The following is a 22,603-nucleotide window of genomic DNA, read 5'->3' on the forward strand; positions in this document are numbered from 1 at the left end:
GCAGACCTTATGCAAGGATACCCTGGAATTCACTATGGTTACTCGGGATGCCTGTAAAGCCTTCTGGAAAACCTGTGTGGAGTATCATGCCTTCTTTCGTCTGTCTGAAGAGCCTAAGTGCAAAACCAGGCCTTTCCTGTGTAGTAAGGGCTCCAATTTCAGATACAGGTAAGGAAAAATCTCCCCTACTGTAAGCTTACTGAATAAAGCAAAGAGCAATGCTATATCAGCCAATTGGAATTTTAATAACGTTTGATACAATGCAGAGGCAGAGCAAACAAATTATACATTAACATCTCAGGTATCAAGTGCTGCAAGTACAAATGAATAGAAGAATATACATGCCATCAACTAGACATGCTAAAGGCAAATTCCGGCAGGGGAAACCCAAGGATATAGATAATTGTTGGTTGGGTGGGAACAGGGGGGGGGGGGGGAGGGGAGGGATATTAAAGTGGACTTTAGAGGCAATTTAGCAAAAATGAGGGCAGTTGAGTAAGGGCCAGGGAAGGGGGTTAATGGCAGCCTAAATGTAAGATGTAGAGAGTAATAGGATACAGAAGTAGGAGGGGGTCTAGGAAGGGGGGGAGGGGGTCTAGGAAAGGGGGGGGAAGAGTGTCAGGGGCCTGGTTGGAGACTCCTATTGCATATGGTGATGTCAGAAATAGGTCTATGAATTAGAGCTTCTCAAGGGTTATGGATTCGATTTTTTGTTGAGAATAGCTCTGATTAAATCATATACCTGGATTGATAATTTCTGGACTGTTACAGATTGGGATAGGAGGGCTGAACATAATTTTGGACCACACTTGATGTTCTAATTTAGCCTGGAAAGATGCTGAGGGTGCGTTTGCAAACCCCATACAAATTTTACAATTTTCCCCTGTTCAATCTAAGAATATATCTGTGTATGGACATTTTTAAATCCCTAAAATAAAGAGGTTTAGGGAGATATGACATTTTGTTAGTGTGTTCCCTGCCAAAAAAAGAACACAGGAAAAGAATAGCAGACAGTTATTAGACTTGAGAGTTCCATGAGAAGGAATATTTAGTGTGCTTTGTATAGGGAACCAAATGAGGGGAGAATATTGATGCCTAAGTGAGGTAAGGCTGAAGGGTCAAGTGCAGTGGTAGTTATCCCCGATTTGGTGGCATAATTGGGGGTTTACAGTGATATTTAGAATTTTGGACTTAGCTCTGTTGACTTAAATCCTAAAACAACTATGAATCTCACTAGAAGGTTAAAAAGGTTTGGTCAAATAATGTGTGGATTGTAAATATTCAATAAAATGTCATTAGCGAAAAGCGTGAGTTTGGGTTGGGTATCTGCAAACTCAAGGCCAAGAATTGAGGCGTTCGCTTGAATTGCAGCAGTGAGAGGCTCGAAGGCCAAGATAAAGAGGATTGGGGATAAAGGGCAGCCCTGGGAAGTGCCTTGGAAAATAGGGAAAAGTTCAGAGGTAAAAGCTGCATATATTATTTTATTTATATATACAGAATCTCACAAAAGTGAGTACACCCCTCACATTTTTGTAAATATTTTATTATATATTTTCATGTGACAACACTAAAGAAATGACACTTTGCTACAATGTAAAGTAGTGAGTGTACAGCTTGCATAACAGTGTAAATTTGCTATCCCCTTAAAATAACTCAACACAACCATTAATGTCTAAACCGCTGGCAACAAAAGTGAGTACACCCCAAAAGTGAAAATGTCCAAATTGGGCTCAAAGTGTCAATATTTTTTGTGGTCACCATTATTTTCCAGCACTGCCTTAACCTTCTTGGGCATTAAGTTCTCCGTAGCTTCACAGGTTGCCACTGGAGTCCTCTTCCACTCCTCCATGATGACATCACTGACCTGGTGGATGTTAGAGACCTTGCGCTCCTCCACCTTCCACCATGCCCCACAGATGCTCAATAGGGTTTAAGTGTGGAGACATGCTTGGCCAGTCCATCACCTTTACCCTCAGCTTCTTTAGCAAGGCAGTGGTCGTCTTGGAGGTGTGTTTGGGGTCATTATGTTGGAATACTACCCTGTGGCCCAGCCTCTGAAGGAAGGGGATCATGCGCTGCTTCAGTATGTCTCAGTGCATGTTGGCATTCATGGTTCCCTTAATGAACTGTAGCTCCCCAGTGCTAGTAGCACGCATGCAGCCCCAGACCATGACACTCCCACCAACATGCTTGACTGTAGGCAAGATAAAACTTTGTCTTTGTACTTATCACCTGGTTGCCACCACACATGCTTCACACCAACTGAACCAACTAAACTTATCTTGGTCACATCAGACCAAAGGACATGGTTCCAGTAATCCATGTTTTTAGTCTGCTTGTCTTCAGAAAACTGCAGGCTTTCTTGTGCATCTTTAGAAAAGGCTTCCTTCTGGGAAGACAGCCATGCAGACCAATTTGACACAATGTGCGACGTATGGTCTGAGCACAGGCTGACCCCCCCCTCACCCCCTTCAAAAACGGCAGCAATGCTAGCAGCGCTCATATGTCTATTTCCCAAAGACAACCTCTAGCTATGACACTGAGCATTTGCACTCAACTTCTTTGGTTGACCATGGTGAGACTTGTTCTGAGTAGAGCCTGTCCTGTTAACCGCTGTATGGTCTTGGCCACCATGCTGCAGCTCAGTTTCAGAGTCCTAGCAATCTTCCTATAGCCTATGCCATCTTTATGTAGAGCAAGAATTATTTTTTTCAGATCCTCAGAGAGCTCTTTGCTATGAAGTGCCATGTTGAACTTCCACTGACCAGTATGAGAGAGCGAGAGCGATAACACCAAATTTAACACACCTGTTCCCAATTCACACCTGAGACCTTGTAACACTAATGAGTCACATGACACCGCAGAGAAAAAAATGGCTAGTTGGGCCCAATTTGGACATTTTCACTTAGGGGTGTACTCAGATTTGTCGCCAGCGGTTTAGATATTAATGGCTGTGTGTTGAGTTATTTTGATGGGACAGAAAATTAACACTGTTATACAAGCTGTACACTCAGTACTTTACATTGCAGCAAAGTGTCATTTCTTCAATGTTGTCACATGAAAAGATAAAAAATATTTACAAAAATGTAATGGGGTGTAGTCACTTTGGTGGGATACTGTATATATATTTTCAGGTACTTAATAGCACCATCAATTTACATTTACTTTTTCACATCAGTCCCTTACCCTCTAGGCGCTTACAATTTAAAGTCTCTAACATACATACACATACTAGGGCCAATTTAGACAGGATCCAATTAACCTACCAGCATAGATTTGGCATGTAGGAGGAAACCGGAGTACCAGGAGGAAACCCACACAGGCACAAGGAGAGCATGCAAACTCCAGACAGGTAGTGTCATGGTTGAAATTCAAACCAGCATCCCTTTTACTGCGAAAGTGCTAACCTCTACACCACTGTGCTGCCCAGATGCTGAGAGAATTTATCTTTTTTATTTTTGGTTCTTAGTGCTATAAATGCACTCTTGATCACTAATGTCCCTCTAACAAAGGGGTCTCAGCAGTAGTGAAACTACAAGTCCCATCATGCCTCTGCCTTTGGGAGTCATACTTGTAACTGTCTTGCCTTGCAATGTCTCATGGGACTTGCATTTTCTCAACAGCTGGAGGGCCACTAGTTTTGATACCCCTGCTCTAACAGAAGTGGGTTAACAGCTTCCTTCTTTTCTTCACGCTGATAGCGAAAGAAAAAAAAAGCAGGAAACTGGCTTCCGTTTACTTCCGTGATCAGCTGTCATTGGCTGACAGCTGATCATGTGGTAAAAGCCCACTGTGATTGGCCCTTTACTCTGCGGTCAGCCAATTCCTCAACAATCACCGAGTGAGCCACGTGCGCCCCCTGGGTCTGCAAGAATGGGAGAACTACATGGACTCCCTCCCAGCAAAGGAAGCCTGCCCTGTGGTCGTCTTTCAGCTATAGCACGAGCGCAAAGTGGTAAAGTGTCACTAAAGGCAAAACTTTTTTCCATTTTGGATAAAGTATAGGAGGGTTAAAACACCTGTTATTTATTTATTTTTGCATGTGCTCCTTTAGGGAGATTTCCCTTCGCTTCCAATCAAAGTAAAGTAAGAGAATCGTCATCCAATATCAACCCAAAATTTGTGATTTTCTTATACATTTGCTTTTGATGATAATGGTAAGCGGGACAAATAGAGAAGGTACATTTTCCTAATACGGACACAGACAGCAGTAAAAACCGACAGGGGTTCTATCTAATACCACCCCACTCTAGCCAAAACTAAAAAACATTTTGCCCAGTGACACTTTAGTTTGACAAGAAAATATACTACCCTTTTAGGGCGGCTGCTGGTGATCACCAATTCAATGGCATGGCTACATGGGGTCTCAATATAAAATTTAGCCTAGCCCATCTCCCCCTAGCTCTTTATGGCTTAGCAGTAGCAACACAATTTGGTAGAGTGCACCAAGCAGAAAGAAATGTTGTATAGAGAATCATTGTAATGCTGAGAAATCATTCAAATTGCATGGATGAAATTACCATTTAAGGAGAAAGGAAAATATAGATCCTTAAAGCAATACTCCAGGTATGATCCTAAATCCATAGTTACATTTGTTCAGCATGTATGCATATTTCATATCTGAAGGCCTGTTGTGCAGGCTGATGATCACTATAATAGTTGGCACTACTACAGTGATCACTTAGATCTTTTCTGGGTTCTGTGCCAACCCCACTGCATACTGACCACAGGGAGTTGCTTGCTTGGCAACTTACATAGGTTGAAAAAAAGACAAGTCCATCTAGTTCAACCATAAAAAAAATATATCATACAATCCCATATACCTATAGCTGATCCAGAGGAAGGCAAAAAAACAAAAAAAAAAAAAAAACAGAAAAGCAGGATCCAATTTGCTGCAGCAGGGAAAAATAATCCTTCCTGATCCCAGAGAGGTAAATCGGATTTTCCCTGGATTGACTTTAACTATAAATGTTAGTACCCAGTTATATTATGTACATTTAGTAAAATATCCAGGCCTTTCTTAAAGCAATCTATTGAGCTGGCCAGAATCACCTCGGGAGGAAGTCTATTTAACAGATCTTACTGTTGAGAAACCTTTCTGTATTTGGAGATGAAATATCTTTTCCACTAGACGTAAAGAGTACCCCCTTGTCCTCAGTGTTGACCGTAAAGTGACTAACTCAATACCAAGTTAACTATATGGACCCCTTATATATTTATACATGATGATCATATCCCCCCTTAATCTCCTCTTCTCAAGAGTGAATAAGTTCAGTTCTTCTCATTTTTCGCCATAGCTGAGCTCCTCCATGGCGCTTATCAGTTTGGTTGCCCTTCTCTGCACTTTCTCCAGTTCCCTGATATCCTTTTCGAGTACTGGTGCCAAAAAACTGAACTGCATGCTCCAGATGAGGTCTTACTAATGATTTGTACAGGGGCAAAATGATATCTCTCTCTCTGGAGTCCATACCTCTCTTAATACAAGAAAGGACTTTGCTCGCTTTGGAAACCTCAGCTTGGCATTGCATGCCATTATTGATCTTATGATCTTCCAAAACCCCCAGATCTTTCTCCACCATGGATTCCCCAGTTGTACTCCCCCTAGTATGTATGATGCATGCATTTTCTTAGCTCCCAAGTGTATAACTTTACATTGGTCAACATTAAACCTCATTTGCCATAGTCACCCAATTAGGTGAAGTAACTGATCACTTCAATCTATTATTATTATTATCAGTTATGTATTCCTTTGTTTAGTCCCTATAGTTCAGCTATCAATCAATACGCCAAGCACATGGTATCATTAATATCACAATACTATCACCATTGGCTATGAAATCAATACACGGTCTAAGATCAATTAAATCTCATTTATTTCCCAAGGAAATAATAAAGCGTGCATAAAATATCAATAGAAGTTACAATAATACATAGCATACAATCAAAGTACAATATAAGCCATACTTATCGACCCTTATGACTCGACCTCCTGATGGAATAGGGAGAGAGACCAAACTCATGGTTGCAACTCTTTTTGTTAAACATACCTCAGCCATACCACACCCCATAGTCCACCCTGCTTTTCCCGTGGACCAATCAGCGTCTCTGGGGCGTTTCCTCCCCCAGGCTAATCACCTCGGACAGTCCTGCCATACTTGGCCTCTGGGGGGCAGTGTCTGCCCATGAATTGCAACTGCTCTGACTGGGTTCCCATCTTGTGGCTCGATCTCGGACGCCCCCTCCCGCTCACTAACTATCTTCTTTGTTCTTGCAGACAGGCCGGCACCATATTTTCTTTGAAGTTCAGTACATTCCAGGTGGGCTGAATAGAACTCATTCTGCTATTCAAATTGTGTCTTGGTGTCACATTCCTTGCTTTTAAACATGTGAGACTGCATGGTATCAATATGGCTGAGTTCGGCTGTACAAACAGCTGTGTAGATGTATAATACTAATTCCTGTCTGATTCCAACATATGCCGCTTTGCGCCTAAAAGGCGCATACCACCCTTCTTCAGACACGGCTCCTTTTGAACAGTCCATAACTGTCTTAACGTGTGTGGTTCCCCAACATGTGCTTCCGAACCAGTACCTGTGGCACAGTCCTTAGCTTGTGTAACGCGTGGTTGTTTCCAACGAGCGCTCCAGAGACATCTCTTATGGAACAGTACACAATTGTCTTACCACGCTGTGTTTTCAACGTGTGCAGAAACAGGTCCTATGGAGCAGTCCATAATTGTTTTACCATGTGATGTTTCCCAACACGTGCCGCTTTGCCACTGAGTGACACATCTCCACCATTCTTCAGCGACAGCTTCCATGTCACCATTCTGCATCTTGGGTATCTTCAGGACGGCAGTACAGGCAAGGGGTGCCCATTCATTCACCATTCACCAGCACCCATTCAGAGCAACATATCACCCAGCTTTCAGACCCAGAGTCTTGAGGAGGGCCTTTCTTGCCCATATTACTAGCCTACAATACCCATAGGTCACACTCTACCACAAACATAAATCAACTTATTACCATAATATATACGTATATATGTATTACGCACCCCGCTCCCAACCTCCTATAACCTTTTACTGTAAATACGGGTCGGGATTAGGCAGGCTTGCTCGCAGCGGCGTTGCAGGGCTCTGACTTGGCAGCAACGTCTCCAATTTGTACACAGAGAGCTTACTGTCAAATCGTCCCTCAACTTGCATAGACAAATGGGAGACCCTTCTAGATAAATATCGCTTAACTACACATATAAGTTTACAACAATTACCAAACCCACACAATTCCACCCCTGTGCCTGGATTTCAGAGATCATGCCTATTGTATACCATGCACCTCTACCTACGGTTAGGTTCAAGGAACCCTCTAGTTCCATGACTAACACTACACCGGTATTCTTTACGACAAAGAAATAAACTCGCCTATGTCCTAAATAATACCTGGGTGCCTTCTTCCCAGCAATGATCTCTTCATCCAGAACACAGAGAGAAATAACTTCCCAACATTACTCGTTCATCCCCACGTATTGATCTGGCATACAACGGACATCGTGGTCACGCTTCCGACAAAGGGAAATATCCACCTGCCCCCAGCGTTCATCTTCTCTGATCACATGTGTGATATAGCCTCAAATGCAACAAGATAGAATCCCCAGTCAGTAAGCCCATTGATGCCACCAAATATACAGACCGAGTCTGCACTTCTGTATATGGGAACATACAGCATAACACCTTTCACAATCCAACTTAGTACAGCCCAAACAGGCATTCGACTACTACTTTGGATTAGTGTAAGCAACGTGTTTTGGCAAAATCTTACTGAGCGGTGATGCTAACTCATCAGGCCACGGTACAATCAGCTTGATGTTGGCTGATATTTCCACCTGCCACAGAGTGCGCGCCAGAGCCAATGACAGGTTTCTGTCCTCTCTACCAACCTCTCAACATGGTTGACAAAATCCGGAGCCATTCTAACCTGAGTGTTTCTGTGACTTCATTGAATGTTATCAAGGATACCACCAATCTCCCGGGTAACAAAGTCACGCTCCTTCTCTGAAGCTATGGCTGTGAGTTTGTTCCTCAGGAGGCTGATGTCCACTCCATTAACAACACCCATCACAGCTATTGTTCCCCCCCCAACATAGTGCTGAATACATCCCTCCTCTTTCGGGTTACTCCTCAGAAATAAGCATCCTACATGGACTTGATCGCATCTCTGGGAGTAAGTCACTGGTACAATGACCGCACTTGATTCAGTGTATACTTAGCACATATAGGGTGATAGGTTCCTGTCAACCACCGTGAGATGTTGCAGCGCCATGTGGTGAAGTCCTATGGTACCCTGGTAGCCAGCGTTTGTTCCCTTTATTTTAACGGAGCATGCTCCCGTGTGTATTTACTGGCATTATCTGTGCAGGGTTTCAACTTCTCAGGTGAGACATCAACCAGGCGTATCTTCCCCATGTCTAGTTCTGGTGTCCGGCATGTCCAGTAACCGAAAGCTTCTCTCTAGGACCGCTAGGATTGAGACACCACCCCTACGAGGAAGTTTTCACCCCATCGATGTGTCACCTGGCACCCTTTAGTCTGGCCAACAGCTACCTTATTATGCACAAGTGCCGGCCTGCCCCCTAGGTACCTGCACCCTATTAACTCCGTTACATCAATACATGTCATATGTTAAAACCTTTCTTCTTTCAATTCCTCCTTCCAACAAAAAAACACATATTTTACATTTTCATGTTTTGACGGATTGGATGTGTCATAATTCTTCCCCAACCTCCAACCCATTGCACATGTATTAATAACATGTTTGCATTCATCAGGAGAGACTTCAGCAAAAATATTTCACAAGTTCTCTTGCTAGGCACAGTCTTTCAGATTCAGCATTAGCACCAAATTGTCCATACGAAAAAAACAGGTATTAATCTGAATCTTTCAGTTTTCCTTCTCTCCTGATGTTTATCGGAACTAATTTGTGGTATGGTGTGGCACAGACAAACTGCCAACCAGATGATCATCTGTGATCCATGTTCCAGAAGCCTCTCCAATTCTCGCCCCACTTGGATTCTGGAAGTGAAGAACAAGAGCAGTATCAAATTCTTATCCACAATATCTGCTCGCTTACCATGTTTACTTATAGTTCCCTCCTTGGAGCCCAGGACCTCAGTATTCCTGGCTTCTGCAACTCTGACCAAACTATCCAAACAACCATGACCTCTTTAGGCTGAGCCCACTGTAAAATGGATCCCCGTGGTATGATCAAAAAATGTTTAAAACCGAACATCAATGTTGCTTCTCAAAAACATCCAATTTTACAAGCTACAAAGACAATGCATCTATCTGTATCTTTACGATGTATGCACTACCCCCTTTCAGGTGACTGGTTCTAACTGAGGGCATTGTCAATTCCCCCCCTTTCAGGTGGACTAGACCTACTACTCTTTCCACCTGAATAAAAATATAACTAAAACAGACGACTAAACCAATATCAAACAAAAAATTTTGAGAAAAAAAATAAAAATAATTAAAAAAAAATGTAAAAAAAAAATTAAAAATCTGGCCATGATCACACAAACAACATGACAAGACAACCACCATAAAACAATGACAAACACTCAACTTTTAGTTAACATCCATGGACTTTTCTCCTGCAAAGAGTGCTTATTCCAATCTGAAATACAATTAGTTAATGGGGGAAAATGGAAAACAAAACAAAACAAAGCATATGTATCATCACAACATTTTAGCTTCATTTGTAACTCTTTTTAGTACCGTATTTTTCGGACTATAAGGCGCACGTAAAAGCCTAAATTTTCTCCCAAAAACGACCGTGCGCCTTATAGTCCGGTGCGCCTTATATATGACCTGTTGACATCGCTGGAGTTCTTTGTTAACAGTATCTGTCATCTTGACGTAAACCTTCGGACTATAAGGCGCACGTAAAAGCCTAAATTTTCTCCCAAAATCGACCGTGCGCCTTATAGTCCGATGCGCTTTATATATATGGAAATATCCATTTTATCAGCCGGTCGTTGCTAGTGCGCCTTATAATCCGGTGCGCCTTATAGTCCGATGCGCCTTATATATGGAAATATCCATTTTATCAGCCGGTCGTTGCTAGTGCGCCTTATAATCCGGTGCGCCTTATAGTCCGAAAAATACGGTACTATTTATTTTTCTTTTTTTTTTTCACAAAAGTTTTATTTATTTTTCATTGTTTGCAAACAATTAGTAACTAATGAGCTCATGGTACCATGTGATAATCGATTATGCATTTACAATAACCTAACCCATGTTCTGCTATATTTTACCCACTGTTCTCACTTTGAGAGACCTGCAAACAAATGCAAATGTCCGTATACGAACCAGTTTAACTTCTTCCTGGTCTCTGGAAAACACAATTCTTATGTTAATCAGCAGTATTGGATCTTACTCAGGAAAAGTTTATAAAGACTGACAATAAGAGAAGATTAAAGAAACAAGAAAAACAATACTCATAACTGAAACATCTTTTAACCACACAAAAGAAAAACCACAATACCAATTCAGAGGTTTATTCCTGAAAGTACAAACCAAAAAATGAATATCTATATCAAGGTCCTCTATCATATTCTGAACCTGAAACTTACATCAACCCTTTTTCATAGCCGGGAAACATTGACCAGAATATTCTTATCATACCTGCAGCTCACTAAGTTCTGCTAACATCGTTTCCCCCAGTGCTATATATGAGTAACCATGCGTCTACCTCCATTTTGACTCTAAGCAACTGTCCTACATATTGCTTTTTAGTTTCTAGACCCCGCATTTGCGTTTTACAGGGGAAATGGGTTTGATTACTATGGGTTCCGTGCTGTGGATGGCTACCCCACCTGGCTGAATAACACACATGAAGCCTTGGGGTCGTTTTCGGGTATAATTTCCTTTCAATATCATTATTCGCCACCCGACAATATTTTGAAATGTGACCTCCCCTTTTACACAAAAAACATTTTAGTTCTGGTTTCCCTGCATAGGCCATTTTTTTTAGCATATGGCGCTGGAAACCCACACTACTGGATACTATTACTGCGATTGGAATGAACAGACTTTACACTTTCGTTGTCTGAGGAGTCATCAGAAGTTTCAACTCCTGAGTCAATTTCAAGTGCAGTTATCCCACCTTTATTTGCTTCTTCCACCTCGATTCCCATCACAGTACTATCATTTGCAGTAATAATAGCATCCGGGTTTTCTTCATGTTTCACTTCTAGCTTTTCTGTACACTGAGCATGTGCGGAGGGTACCTCCACTATTGCACACTTGGAGGATAACTCCATTATGGCTGCTTGTGCCTTAAGCCTTGTGATAACCTGCAAATTCTCAGCTTCCCTTTGATTCAAAGAGGCAATGCAACTTTCTCTTAATTTGCACGTTTGTTCTAATTCATCTAATCTCTGTTGCAATACACATTTCTCAGTCACTAATTGTTTAATCCGACTACGAGCATCTGCATCAGCCTTTTCAATCCTCATTGCTATATCACTTACCTGTTCCATCACTTTTTCTCTATCAGCAAACCATTCTAATTCTTTTTTGTTCCGCAATTTCTTTCATTCTCATTAACATGCATAAGGCATTGGCCATTCTCTGTTTCCTGCCTTTTTTTGATTTATTACTTATGAGACTGTTATGTGTATTACATTGTCTCAAAAGATCATTGAATTGATACATTAGCCTAGTCTCGTGAGTAAATTGAAATCTAATCCCACCATGCTTGCTAATGAAACCTTCAATGGCTTCCATTGATATGCTAATTAGCCTATCCACACTACGGTTGCTTAGACAATAGAAACCAGACAAACAACTAGATAACCCCCACAAAGACAGAGCTGTTTAAAAACTAGTCTACCTTCTAGTCGTACCAAAAAAAATAAAAAATAGATACGAACCGTTTAAATTTCCAGTGACTTGTGGTTCTACAGCATACAAGACACAAGGCATACTCTTAATGCCTTAGGCTGCAGGTTATTTTACCAGAGCTATTTCACTCTCACGTGGGTAGAAATAAAACCTATATTTCCCCCACTTTTTTTTTTTTTTACACAAAAAAAAAAACCCAAAAAAAAAACAAATACAAATCCGTTTACCCACGAATTTCTTTAGGAGAACACACTCTTATTCAATGCCCTCCTATCCGATAGCAGGCCACAGGGAATTTCTCTTGGGACCCTCACGTGGATATTTCCACTTTTCCCTCAAAATTGTGTGGTTTATCCTGTCAATCTGCGGTTATATCACATAACCAGGGATGATCAGTCCCTCTATCTCGCCAGTGCGCCAATTTGCCCTCTGGTTACAAGTTTGCAGCAAACACAACATTACGTACACATATATATATATATATATATATATATATATATATCAGTCACAGTTCTCACCAGGTTTTACGCGTGTGTTTATACCAGTGAAATATCTCACAGAATTTTCCTGCTCATCCAAGCGTGGTTTCAGAATTCGCGAGCCAGCGCCAATCTTGTCCACACTAGAGATGACTTTCAGTTCTGGGTGGCTTTGAGGGTCCTCGTGACTTACAGGGACTCAGAAACAAAAATACATTAGATTTTTGTGGATTCTGTGTAAAAATACGTTTTACACGCCTTCTGGGGTGCCAAATGAAGTAACTGATCACTTCAATCTATTATTATTATTATCAGTTATGTATTCCTTTGTTTAGTCCCTATAGTTCAGCTATCAATCAATACGCCAAGCACATGGTATCATTAATATCACAATACTATCACCATTGGCTATGAAATCAATACAAGGTCTAAGATCAATCAAATCTCATTTATTTCCCAAGGAAATAATAAAGCGTGCATAAAATATCAATAGAAGTTACAATAATACATAGCATACAATCAAAGTACAATATAAGCCATACTTATCGACCCTTATGACTCGACCTCCTGATGGAATAGGGAGAGAGACCAAACTCATGGTTGCAACCCTTTTTGTTAAACATACCTCAGCCATACCACACCCCATAGTCCACCCTGCTTTTCCCGTGGACCAATCAGCGTCTCTGGGGCGTTTCCTCCCCCAGGCTAATCACCTCGGACAGTCCTGCCATACTTGGCCTCTGGGGGGCAGTGTCTGCCCATGAATTGCAACTGCTCTGACTGGGTTCCCATCTTGTGGCTCGATCTCGGACGCCCCCTCCCGCTCACGAACTATCTTCTTTGTTCTTGCAGACAGGCCGGCACCATATTTTCTTTGAAGTTCAGTACATTCCAGGTGGGCTGAATAGAACTCATTCTGCTATTCAAATTGTGTCTTGGTGTCACATTCCTTGCTTTTAAACATGTGAGACTGCATGGTATCAATATGGCTGAGTTTGGCTGTACAAACAGCTGTGTAGATGTATAATACTAATTCCTGTCTGATTCCAACATAGGCAATCAGTGCACTGAGGTCGGCTTGTAAATTGGAGACATCCTGTAAGGTCATTATTCCACTGCATAGCTTAGTGTCATCTACAAAGACAGAAATTACTTTTACTTTCAGACCCAATATAATTTATAAAGATATTAAAAAGTAAGGGTCTCAGCACTGAACCTTGGGGTACACCACTGATAACCTTAGACCATTCAGAGTAAGACTCATTAACCACTACTCTCTGAATTCTGTCTTTTAGCCAGCTTTCTATCCATTTACAAACTGATTTTTCCAAGCCTGTAGACTTTACTTTACACATGAGCCATGGGTGGGGAACTGTGTGAAATGCTTTTGCAAAATCCAAGTATACCATGTCCACTGCCACCCCTCTCTCCAAGGTTTTACTTACCTTCTCATAAAAATAAATCAGATTTGAAAACTTCTGTCTTTCATAAATCCATGCTCTCTGTTGCTTAAAATATTTTTTTTTCCCAGCAAGAACTCGTCTATATGGGCTTTTTATTAAACTCTTCAGTATCTTCCTGACTATAGAAGTTAAACTAACAGTCTATAGTTACTTGGTAAAGACTCTGTTCCCTTTTTAAATATAGGGACCACATTGGCACCTACGCCAATCCAATGGTACTATTCCCGTCATTGAGTCCCTAAAAATTAAACACTATGGCTTTGAAATGATGAAGCTCAATTCTTTTAGGATCCGTGGGTGGATGCCACCTGGTCCAGGTGCTTTATCCACCTTTATTCTGTCTAAATATTTCTGGACCATAGCCCTCTTGAGGCAGTGTGGATCATTTGGGGCTGTGTCACTACCACCCCCATTATGGACATGAGATCCCCCATGCACCTTTGTATACACAAAGCTGAATAAAGTATTTAATAAATTTGGATTCTCTTTGTCCCCAGTCACCCACTCTAGATTATTTTGTAAAGGGCCTACATGCTCAGGCCTGACCTTTTTACTATTAATATATTTGAAGAAGTTTTGGGGGTTTGTCCTACTATCTTTTGCAACCTGTCATTTGTTTTTGTGTCCTTGATTTTTTTTTTACATAGTCTGTTATATTCTTAGTAAGATTTAAATGACACTAGTGTTCCTTTATTTTTTAAAAGCTAATTTCTTATTGCTTATAGCTTATTTAAATTTGGCCGTGAGCAATATATTTTTAGCCTTTTAAACTTATTGCCCATGGGAATATACTTTGCAGTCAGTTCACAAACAATCAATTTGAAGAATAACCATTTATATTCTGTGCCCATTGATGCCAATATTCCCACCCAGCCCTCATCCTTGGAAAAATTGCTCTCTTGAAGTCAAGTGTTTTTATTTTTCCTGTATGTGTTTTTTTTGCTTACAGCTAACATCAAATGAAATAATTTTATGGTCACTGCTACCAAGATGTTCCTTTATATAAACATTAGTAATACGCTCTGCATGGTTTGAGATTACCAAGTCCAACAGCATCATTCCTCGTTGGGGCCTCAATAAACCGGACCATAAAATTGTCCTGTAATAGGCTTATAAATTCTTGCCCTTTAACTTTCCCAGTAGTGCCATTACTCCAGTCAATTTCAGGGTAGTTAAAATCTCCCATTATTATCACCGTCCCAGCCCTTTCAATCTGTGCAAGGAGCTGAGTCTCCCCCTCCTCATTAACATTGGGTGGTCTCTAACAAACTCCAATGATTAACTTTGAACTACGCCCATCTATATGCAGTTCCACCCATAATGCTGTCATTCATGAATGCAATGTATTTTTTCAATGAATACAAAGCGTTCTTTGACTGGTGTCGGTTGAGGAGGGACAGCGACAACATAATCTCCAACTTGAAAAAAACTTTACCCACCTTCAACTGGTTTATTTCCACATAAATTGCAAGGAGGCCGGTGCTTGTGGCTGGAGTATGTACTCCGAAGGCCAAATACTTTGTTAGGCTACATTTAAAAGCATTTAATTTTCTTCACAACCTCTACCTTGTCCAATTAGAGAATGCTTTGTTTTTTAATTGAAATGAATACAAGGCATTTCTTGAATGGTGGCATTGCAGAATAAGCCCCCTGTGGTCAGTATGCAGTGGGGCAGCTGTTTGGCATAGTATCTGGAAGATAGTGGCAGTCAGTAATAGCTCAACTGCTACTACATACCAGTCTATCAGGTATGAGATATGCATGCTTCACTGGACCAATGTAACCATACAATTAATCCGGCTCAGTTCACCAAAGCAGAAGTATAATGGTCACTGTTTTTATCAATTACTTCCAGTGCTGAAAATGATAGACACTGATGCTGAAAGTGTCCCAGACTTCCCATTACCTTCAGTGCCCAAGGGGGGTTTTGTGAGATTCTTTTTGGGTTAAAACTTAAAAAGTTCCTTATTTATGTGGAGTAAAATAAATAGAAATTGTATCAAATAAAACATGCAGATCAGCAAATTGTAGGCAGGGTCATCTTTAATATTGATTGGACCCTAGGCAGACATTTTCTCACATGCAATTTTGCTCTCCACCACAAAATCCCATTGCACAGACACAGACTTATCAAAAAAAAAATAAAAAAAACGAATAATGTAAACAAAGAACTGGTTCACACTCACAGATTTCTAGACATTACTGTACATCATTACTGCTCACCCATTGGTTAATAGAGGTTACTGTTTATCATTACCGCTCAGCGATTGGTTGCTAGAGGTTACAGCACATCATTACTGTTCGCTGTCTTCCACCCTGCAGAACATCACACCTGTCTCACCTCTTCCCAGCTCTGCAGAACATCACACCTGTCTCACCTCTTCCCAGCTCTGCAGAACATCACACCTGTCTCCAGCCCTGCAGAACATCACACCTGTCTCCAGCCCTGCAGAACATCACACTTATTTCTCCCTATTCCAGCTCTGTAGACCATCATACCTGTCACCTCGCTCCCTGCAGACCATCACACCTGTCTTCTCTCCCAGCTTTGCCGACCATCACCTGTCTCCCCTCTCAGCTCTGCAGACCATCAAACCTGTCTTCCCCCTCTGCAGAACATTTACAAGAGGAGAGAAATTCTGTAGGACTGGAAAGGGGAGACAAAACACTGTCAGTAAACTAAGGAACTTGTATTAGTTTTTACCTTGCTACTGAGCCCCCATACCATGGAGCTCTCCAGGCCCGGCTTCACATGGCTGTAAAAGCTGTCAGAGCTCTATTCTTTAGCAGCCTGACCAATCTCTCCACCCGCAGGACAAAATAGGAACAGCAGCAAACCAGAAAGGAGGGAGAAGGCAGAGTCTGGAGAAAGGATAGAGTAACAGGCAGTGCAGAGGAGTCGGGCTGCCCTTAACCTTGGCAGCCTGACAACACTGAGGCAGGAGACACCTCATGTAGCAGGGTGATGGAAGCAGTCTGTGTCAGATGTTACCTCCACCCATACTTGCACCAGCCCTGCTCCAGCCATTCCCGGGTAGCCTGGGCTCAAAGGGCATCTGCTGGAAAAATTATCTGGGAAGTATAAACAACTTTTTAATCTTCTGTGACTTTCTTCAACATTTAGATGTGCTTTAGAGTGGGATTAGCCACATTTAGGTGAGATTAGAAATGTTTAGATGCGACTACATGCAATCAGATCCTGGAGTAGTGTCTCAAAATGCAGCTAACCTGACTGCACCTAAGGGCAAGCAAGTGCTTAGTTTAAACAATAATGTTGAAAAGAAAATTACATACATTTAAAAATGGCCTTTAAATTCAGTCTCTTGCAAGGCTGCAGTGGGTAGGCAAGGTTGGGAAGTGATCAAAACACAAAACTGCATGTCCAATATTAAAATATCAGTTTTGTATGGAATAACATTTCATACTTATTTATGAAAATGTGATTTTATTTAGTGGAAGAACCCAAAAACAACTGTTTGATTCCTGGACTAAAGGAAAAGCTAAGAATCTCCCTTTTGAAAGGTAAGCATTGGTTTTTAACATCCAATACATACTGCTGATAACTGCTCCTCACCCCTTAATGATTTTCTTATGTCATTCCAGGAAACACTTAAAAGCAAATCTTCATGACAGACAGTGTAGATCCTCTCCTGACCTCCTTTCTGAAGTGGCAAAACAGGTAGGATGTAAACTATATGCTAAAGCTTGAACTTTTGTTCTAGCCAGACTAGGCAGGAAATCAGACTTTAGTGGGGACGCAATCTAAGCGCATAACTGGCAATTTTCAAAATTACAGAAGGAGAAGCACAACTCTGAGCCAGGCTGCTATCTGGGGATTCTTCCTGCTTGTGCATGCCAGCACAGCAGGTAAAGCACTTCAGTATGCTGTACTCATGAGACACGAATCTCAGTGGATGGTGGTCTCCCTGCTGTACTGGCAAGCAAGATGAATTCTTAAGGCTTGGTTCACACACTACAGTTCATTTATCGTGGTTTTCGATGGATGTAGTTCACCTGTGCATTTTAGGGAAAGGGCTATGGACCTTTTTTTCTGGGTTTTGGTTCCAGACTTCAATGGATCAAAAATGTGTTTTAAAAAAACGCAAAATGTACCTTGAATATGCAACTGCAACCTGCATAGGTGTGAACCAAGCCTAAATGACAGCCCTGTTCAGAGTTGATATGATATGTGCTTCTCTTATTTTATAAGTTGCCAATTGTCTAAATGTGATCAGTACTGCACTTAGATTGCACCCTCTCTGTTCATTTTGTGTTAGACAGTTTGGCGCATTTCTCCAGTCTGAGGCTACTGCTGCTGCAAGTACACAGGCAGAAACCACGTTAACCCCCCTGGTGTACCCGATAGGACTGATATGGACTCCGCTTCTTGTCCTTATCCGTTTTAGTTTAATTTCTTGGTTACTTGAGCACAAGTTAATTCTAGCAATATTTGTTAGATATAAAAGTAGTTGGCTTACATTGTCATAAATTGTCTTTCAATGGTGAGGTTCCTATGCCTTTAAAGCTATCAGGGCCAAAAATAAAACTTTAGTATTTCACAAATGTGTACAGTAATGCAGCACAAAACCAGTCCTACACTTTGCCTCTGCGCAGTAGTAATAAGACATGTTTCTCTTGCCTTGTGCAGAGGACCAGTCCTGTATGTGCAAATGTAGAGAAAAATAGGAGTCCCGCCTAAATTAATTAACTGGTAGTACTCACCGACTCTATAGTGGAGTGGGGTGGGGGTAAGAAATGGGAACACAATCAAAAAAATAAAAATATATATATACACACACACACACCCTAAAGAGTTAACTACACTTTAATTTATTGCTTAAAAAAGCAAAATACAAAAAAAAAAAAAAAAAAAAAAAAAAAATCACAACAAGCCAAAAATCCCGCTTTTCCCCCTGTATATAGGTCAAAAAGGGAATATAAAATTCCCTAATGTTCAATACCTCCCTACATCAATAAGAACAGATAACCTATGTGAACATATAGCTGTCTCCCAAAGCTAGGGAGAAGATGGGCAAATACAACAGTCCACAGACCCCCTCCCTCCCCCTTGTTAACCACTTCCCGACCGGCGTACGTCGGCAGAATGGCACGGGCAGGCATATTGGTGTACAGGTACGTCCAATTTTAAATGCCTCCCTGTCACCGCGAGCCAGTCGGGACCCCCGCGAGTCCGGTCGTGGGTCCCACGGACTCGATCACCACGGGCATACCCGCGATCGTCTCACGGGGGCGGCAGAACTGGGGGATGCCATTGTAAACAGCATCTCCCCGTTCTGCCTAGCAACAAGTGACACTGATCTCTGCTCCATGTGATTGGAGCAGTGATCAGAGTTCATTAAAAGAAAGCCCAGCGCCCACAGTTAGTAACACACCCTTAGGAACACTTAACCCCTACACTGCCACCCACTGGTTAACCCCTTCACTGCCAGTGTAATTTACACAGGAATCACTGCATTTGTATAGCAGTGATTGCTGTATAAAATGACAATGGTCCCAAAAACATGCCAAAAATGTCCGATGTGACCGGCGTAATGTCGCAGTCAATAAAAAAATAAAAAAAATCGCTGATCACCGCCATTATTGTAAAAATATTAATAAAAATGTCAAACTATCACCCATTTTGTAAACGCTATAACTTTTCCAAACCAATCGCTTATTGTGATTTTTACCAAAAATATGTAGAAGAATACATATCGGCCTAAACTGAGGGAAAAAAAAATGTTTTTATATATTTTTGGGGGATATTTATTATAACAAAAAGTAAAAAATAATGAGTTTTTTCAAAAATTGTCGCTCTATTTTTGTTTATAGCACAAAAAATAAAAACCGCAGGGGTGATCAAATACCAAAGGAAAGCTCTATTTTTGGGAAAAAAAGGACGTCAATTTTGTTTGGGAGCCACGTCGCACGACCGCGCAATTGTCAGTTAAAGCGACGCAGTGCTGAATCGCAGAAAGTGGTCTGGTCTTTGGCCAGCAAAATGGTCTGGGGCTGAAGTGGTAAAAAAAACAAAACAAAAAAAAACACCTATAATACCTTATAAAAAAATAAAAAAAGCCACCTGTAAACGAATCACTAGCATATAATTCCTAAAAGGGGCACTGTGTCTCCATAAAACACAGATTAAAAATCACACTGTTCCATAATGGAATGATGCACGATCCACACTATTTTGAGGCACCCATATTGCTTGTTAATGTCACCGGTCGGTCAGTCAGTGGGGCTGAGTATAAACACAATGTACAGGTCACAATAATAAGTGAAAATATATGTTTATCCAAAATGGTAGGAAAACACCCTCACAGACAGGTTATTAATTATCCAATATCAATTAGTCCCTGTTGATCTCGTGCTGGTGTTAAAGTGCAATGATAGAGAAAAAAATCCAAAATACCAGAAATATTGTACAAGTCCCTAGGCACTGCAAATCCAAATAATATTGTCTCAAAGTCATAGGTTTATTCACAGGTATATTCAGTGTAACCATGTGCTAGGATTCCCACAGCATGCAGGTAAACTCCTATAAGCAACTGATATGATTTTGCAGTCTGTAGTGGTTACTCACGGATCCAGCTGGCAAGGCAGAGATCGCCACTAATCTTGCATGGGGAGCAATCTGTCAGTGTATGTGCCATGCATGCAGTTCCTCAGCAAGTGGTTCCTAATCTGTGATTTTTCTGTTGATTTGCAGTTTATGCAGTGTTTCAATGCTATCAAAGCAGGCTGATGATAATCCAACGAACAATTAGATCAATGTCCAGGAAATCTGGTACACAGAATAAAACTCAAATGGAGCATTTAGGTTAGTTGTTTCAGGTAGTGAATAATTTGCTTTCAAAACGATGTCCACAAGGGAACAGGTGTAGGCTTGGGTTAGGTATAAGACAGGGGTGCTGTCCCAGCGTAAAGGTTTACATGTTTCATTCCTATGATACCAAACCCCATAGGAATGAAACATGTGAACTTTTATGGTGGGACAGCACCCCTGTCCAATATCTACCCCAGCCTACATCCTGTTCCCTTGGCGACCATGTGGAGAGGCATAGCCTGATCGCTTCAAGCTCGAGCACGATAAATAACTGGGACTCCTCCCTCGACCAGAGGCCCTGGGTCGATTGTACTCCCAGTACTCCACCCCAGCTGGTCAGGCTGGCGTCTGTTGCGATTACCATCCAAGGAAGAGGTAGGAACGATTTCCCGGACTGAAGGGCTGGCGATCTCAGCCACCAGAGAAGAGAGTCCCTGAGTAACTGGCTCACCCAAATTTGCCGATCCAGGGAGAACGGAGATTTGTCCCATTTGGACAATATCTCCTTCTGCAAGACTCTGGTGTGAAATTAGGCGTACGGTACCACCTCGAAGGAGGCAACCATGAGGCCCAGAACTCGCATGCAGAAACGCAGCGATGACCACCTGTGGTTCATCAGCAGCTTCCTCGCGGCTCAGAGTCTGCAGTTTGTCTGAAGGGAGAAACACTCACTTCCACGGCATCCAGCAGTAAGCTCCAGGCACTGAGTAGGCACTAGTACCGACTTTTTGAGGTTCAACACCCACCTAAATTCTTGTAGAGTTTGCATGGTGATCGCCACATCCTCCCTTAATTCTGAGGCGGAAGCCGCTCTCAGGAGATCGTCTAGGTGACCAACGATTGGAGCCAATACCTTGGTAAAGACTTGGGGTGCTGAAGCCAGGCCAAAGGGGAGAGCCACAAACTGGTAGTGGTCTTCCCCTACTGCAAATCGCAGAAACTTCTGATGCTTGAGGCATATGGGTATGTACAGGTACGCATCCTGGATATTCAGAGACGCCAGGGAGTCCCCATGATGGAGTGCAGCGACTACGGAGCGAACTGATTCCATTCTGAACCTCTGTACTTTAACAAAGCAATTGAGGGCTTTCAGGTCCAGGATTGGACATACCCCTTCTTTTTTGGGTACTACAGATTGGAATAGAATCCCTGAAACCTTTCTGGCTGAGCAGGTCCCTTACTGCCCCAAACAGGGCCTCCCGGCAAGCTGGGAGTAAGGATATGCTGGAGGGAAAGAATCTCTTTGGTGGCCAAGAGAGGAACTCTATCTTGTAGCCCGATAAAATCAGTTCACAGACCCATTGGTTGGACAGCCGAGTGGTCCACCAAACTGCAAACTCCCGAAGGCGACTACCCACCCAAGTGTCGGGCGGGGACAAACCTTCATGCGGTAGCACTTTTGCTCGGTGGCTTGCGAGTGCAGGGACGCTTCTGTCCCTCAGTAGTCACCCTGTCGGACTGGGAGCATTTACCCGAGGTCCTGGGCAGACGAAAAAGTCTCTTTTGAGTGGAAAAGGAGGGCCCTTGCCTGCGGCATGGCTCCTTACCCTTCCTGGACTGTGGGAGCAACGTACTCTTTCCACCTGTGACATTCTTAATAATGACATCCAGCGAGGCTCCAAATAGCCGCTCACCAAGGAAGGGCAAATCCGTCAAGGCTTTTTTGGATGCCTGGTCTGCAGACCAGCATTTCATTTAGATCAGGTGCCGCAGCACCACTGCCGATACTGATGCTCTGGAGAGCAAGGGAAGTGTATCCAGGGCCATATCACAGACATACTTAAGGCCATGCACCAACTGGTCTGCTAGTTCCACACAGACTGGAGGAGGCTGCTGCTTCTCCAATTCACGTTGCAATAGTTTTGCCCACTCAGTAAGGGTTTTTGACACTAATGCCATGGCCAGTACCAGTGGTAGCGCTGACCCC

The 22,603-nt window shown here is 42.1% G+C and overlaps 1 protein-coding gene across 1 annotated transcript in view; it reads left to right on the plus strand.

Moving 5' to 3' along the window:
• The window catches only part of FRMD7 (FERM domain containing 7), an 86,065-nt gene that overhangs the window by 49,026 nt on the left and 14,436 nt on the right, over positions 1 to 22,603 (plus strand). Inside the window, exons 9-11 of the mRNA XM_077485745.1 lie at positions 5 to 168; positions 17,301 to 17,369; positions 17,451 to 17,526. Of these exons, the coding sequence (XP_077341871.1) occupies positions 5 to 168; positions 17,301 to 17,369; positions 17,451 to 17,526 (309 nt within the window). The remainder of the gene's footprint in view (positions 1 to 4; positions 169 to 17,300; positions 17,370 to 17,450; positions 17,527 to 22,603) is intronic.

This window comes from Lithobates pipiens, unplaced genomic scaffold (assembly GCF_037356315.1).
Source record: "Lithobates pipiens isolate NorthernLeopardFrog02 unplaced genomic scaffold, aLitPip1_a1.2 Scaffold_1, whole genome shotgun sequence".
NCBI lineage: Eukaryota > Metazoa > Chordata > Amphibia > Anura > Ranidae > Lithobates > Lithobates pipiens.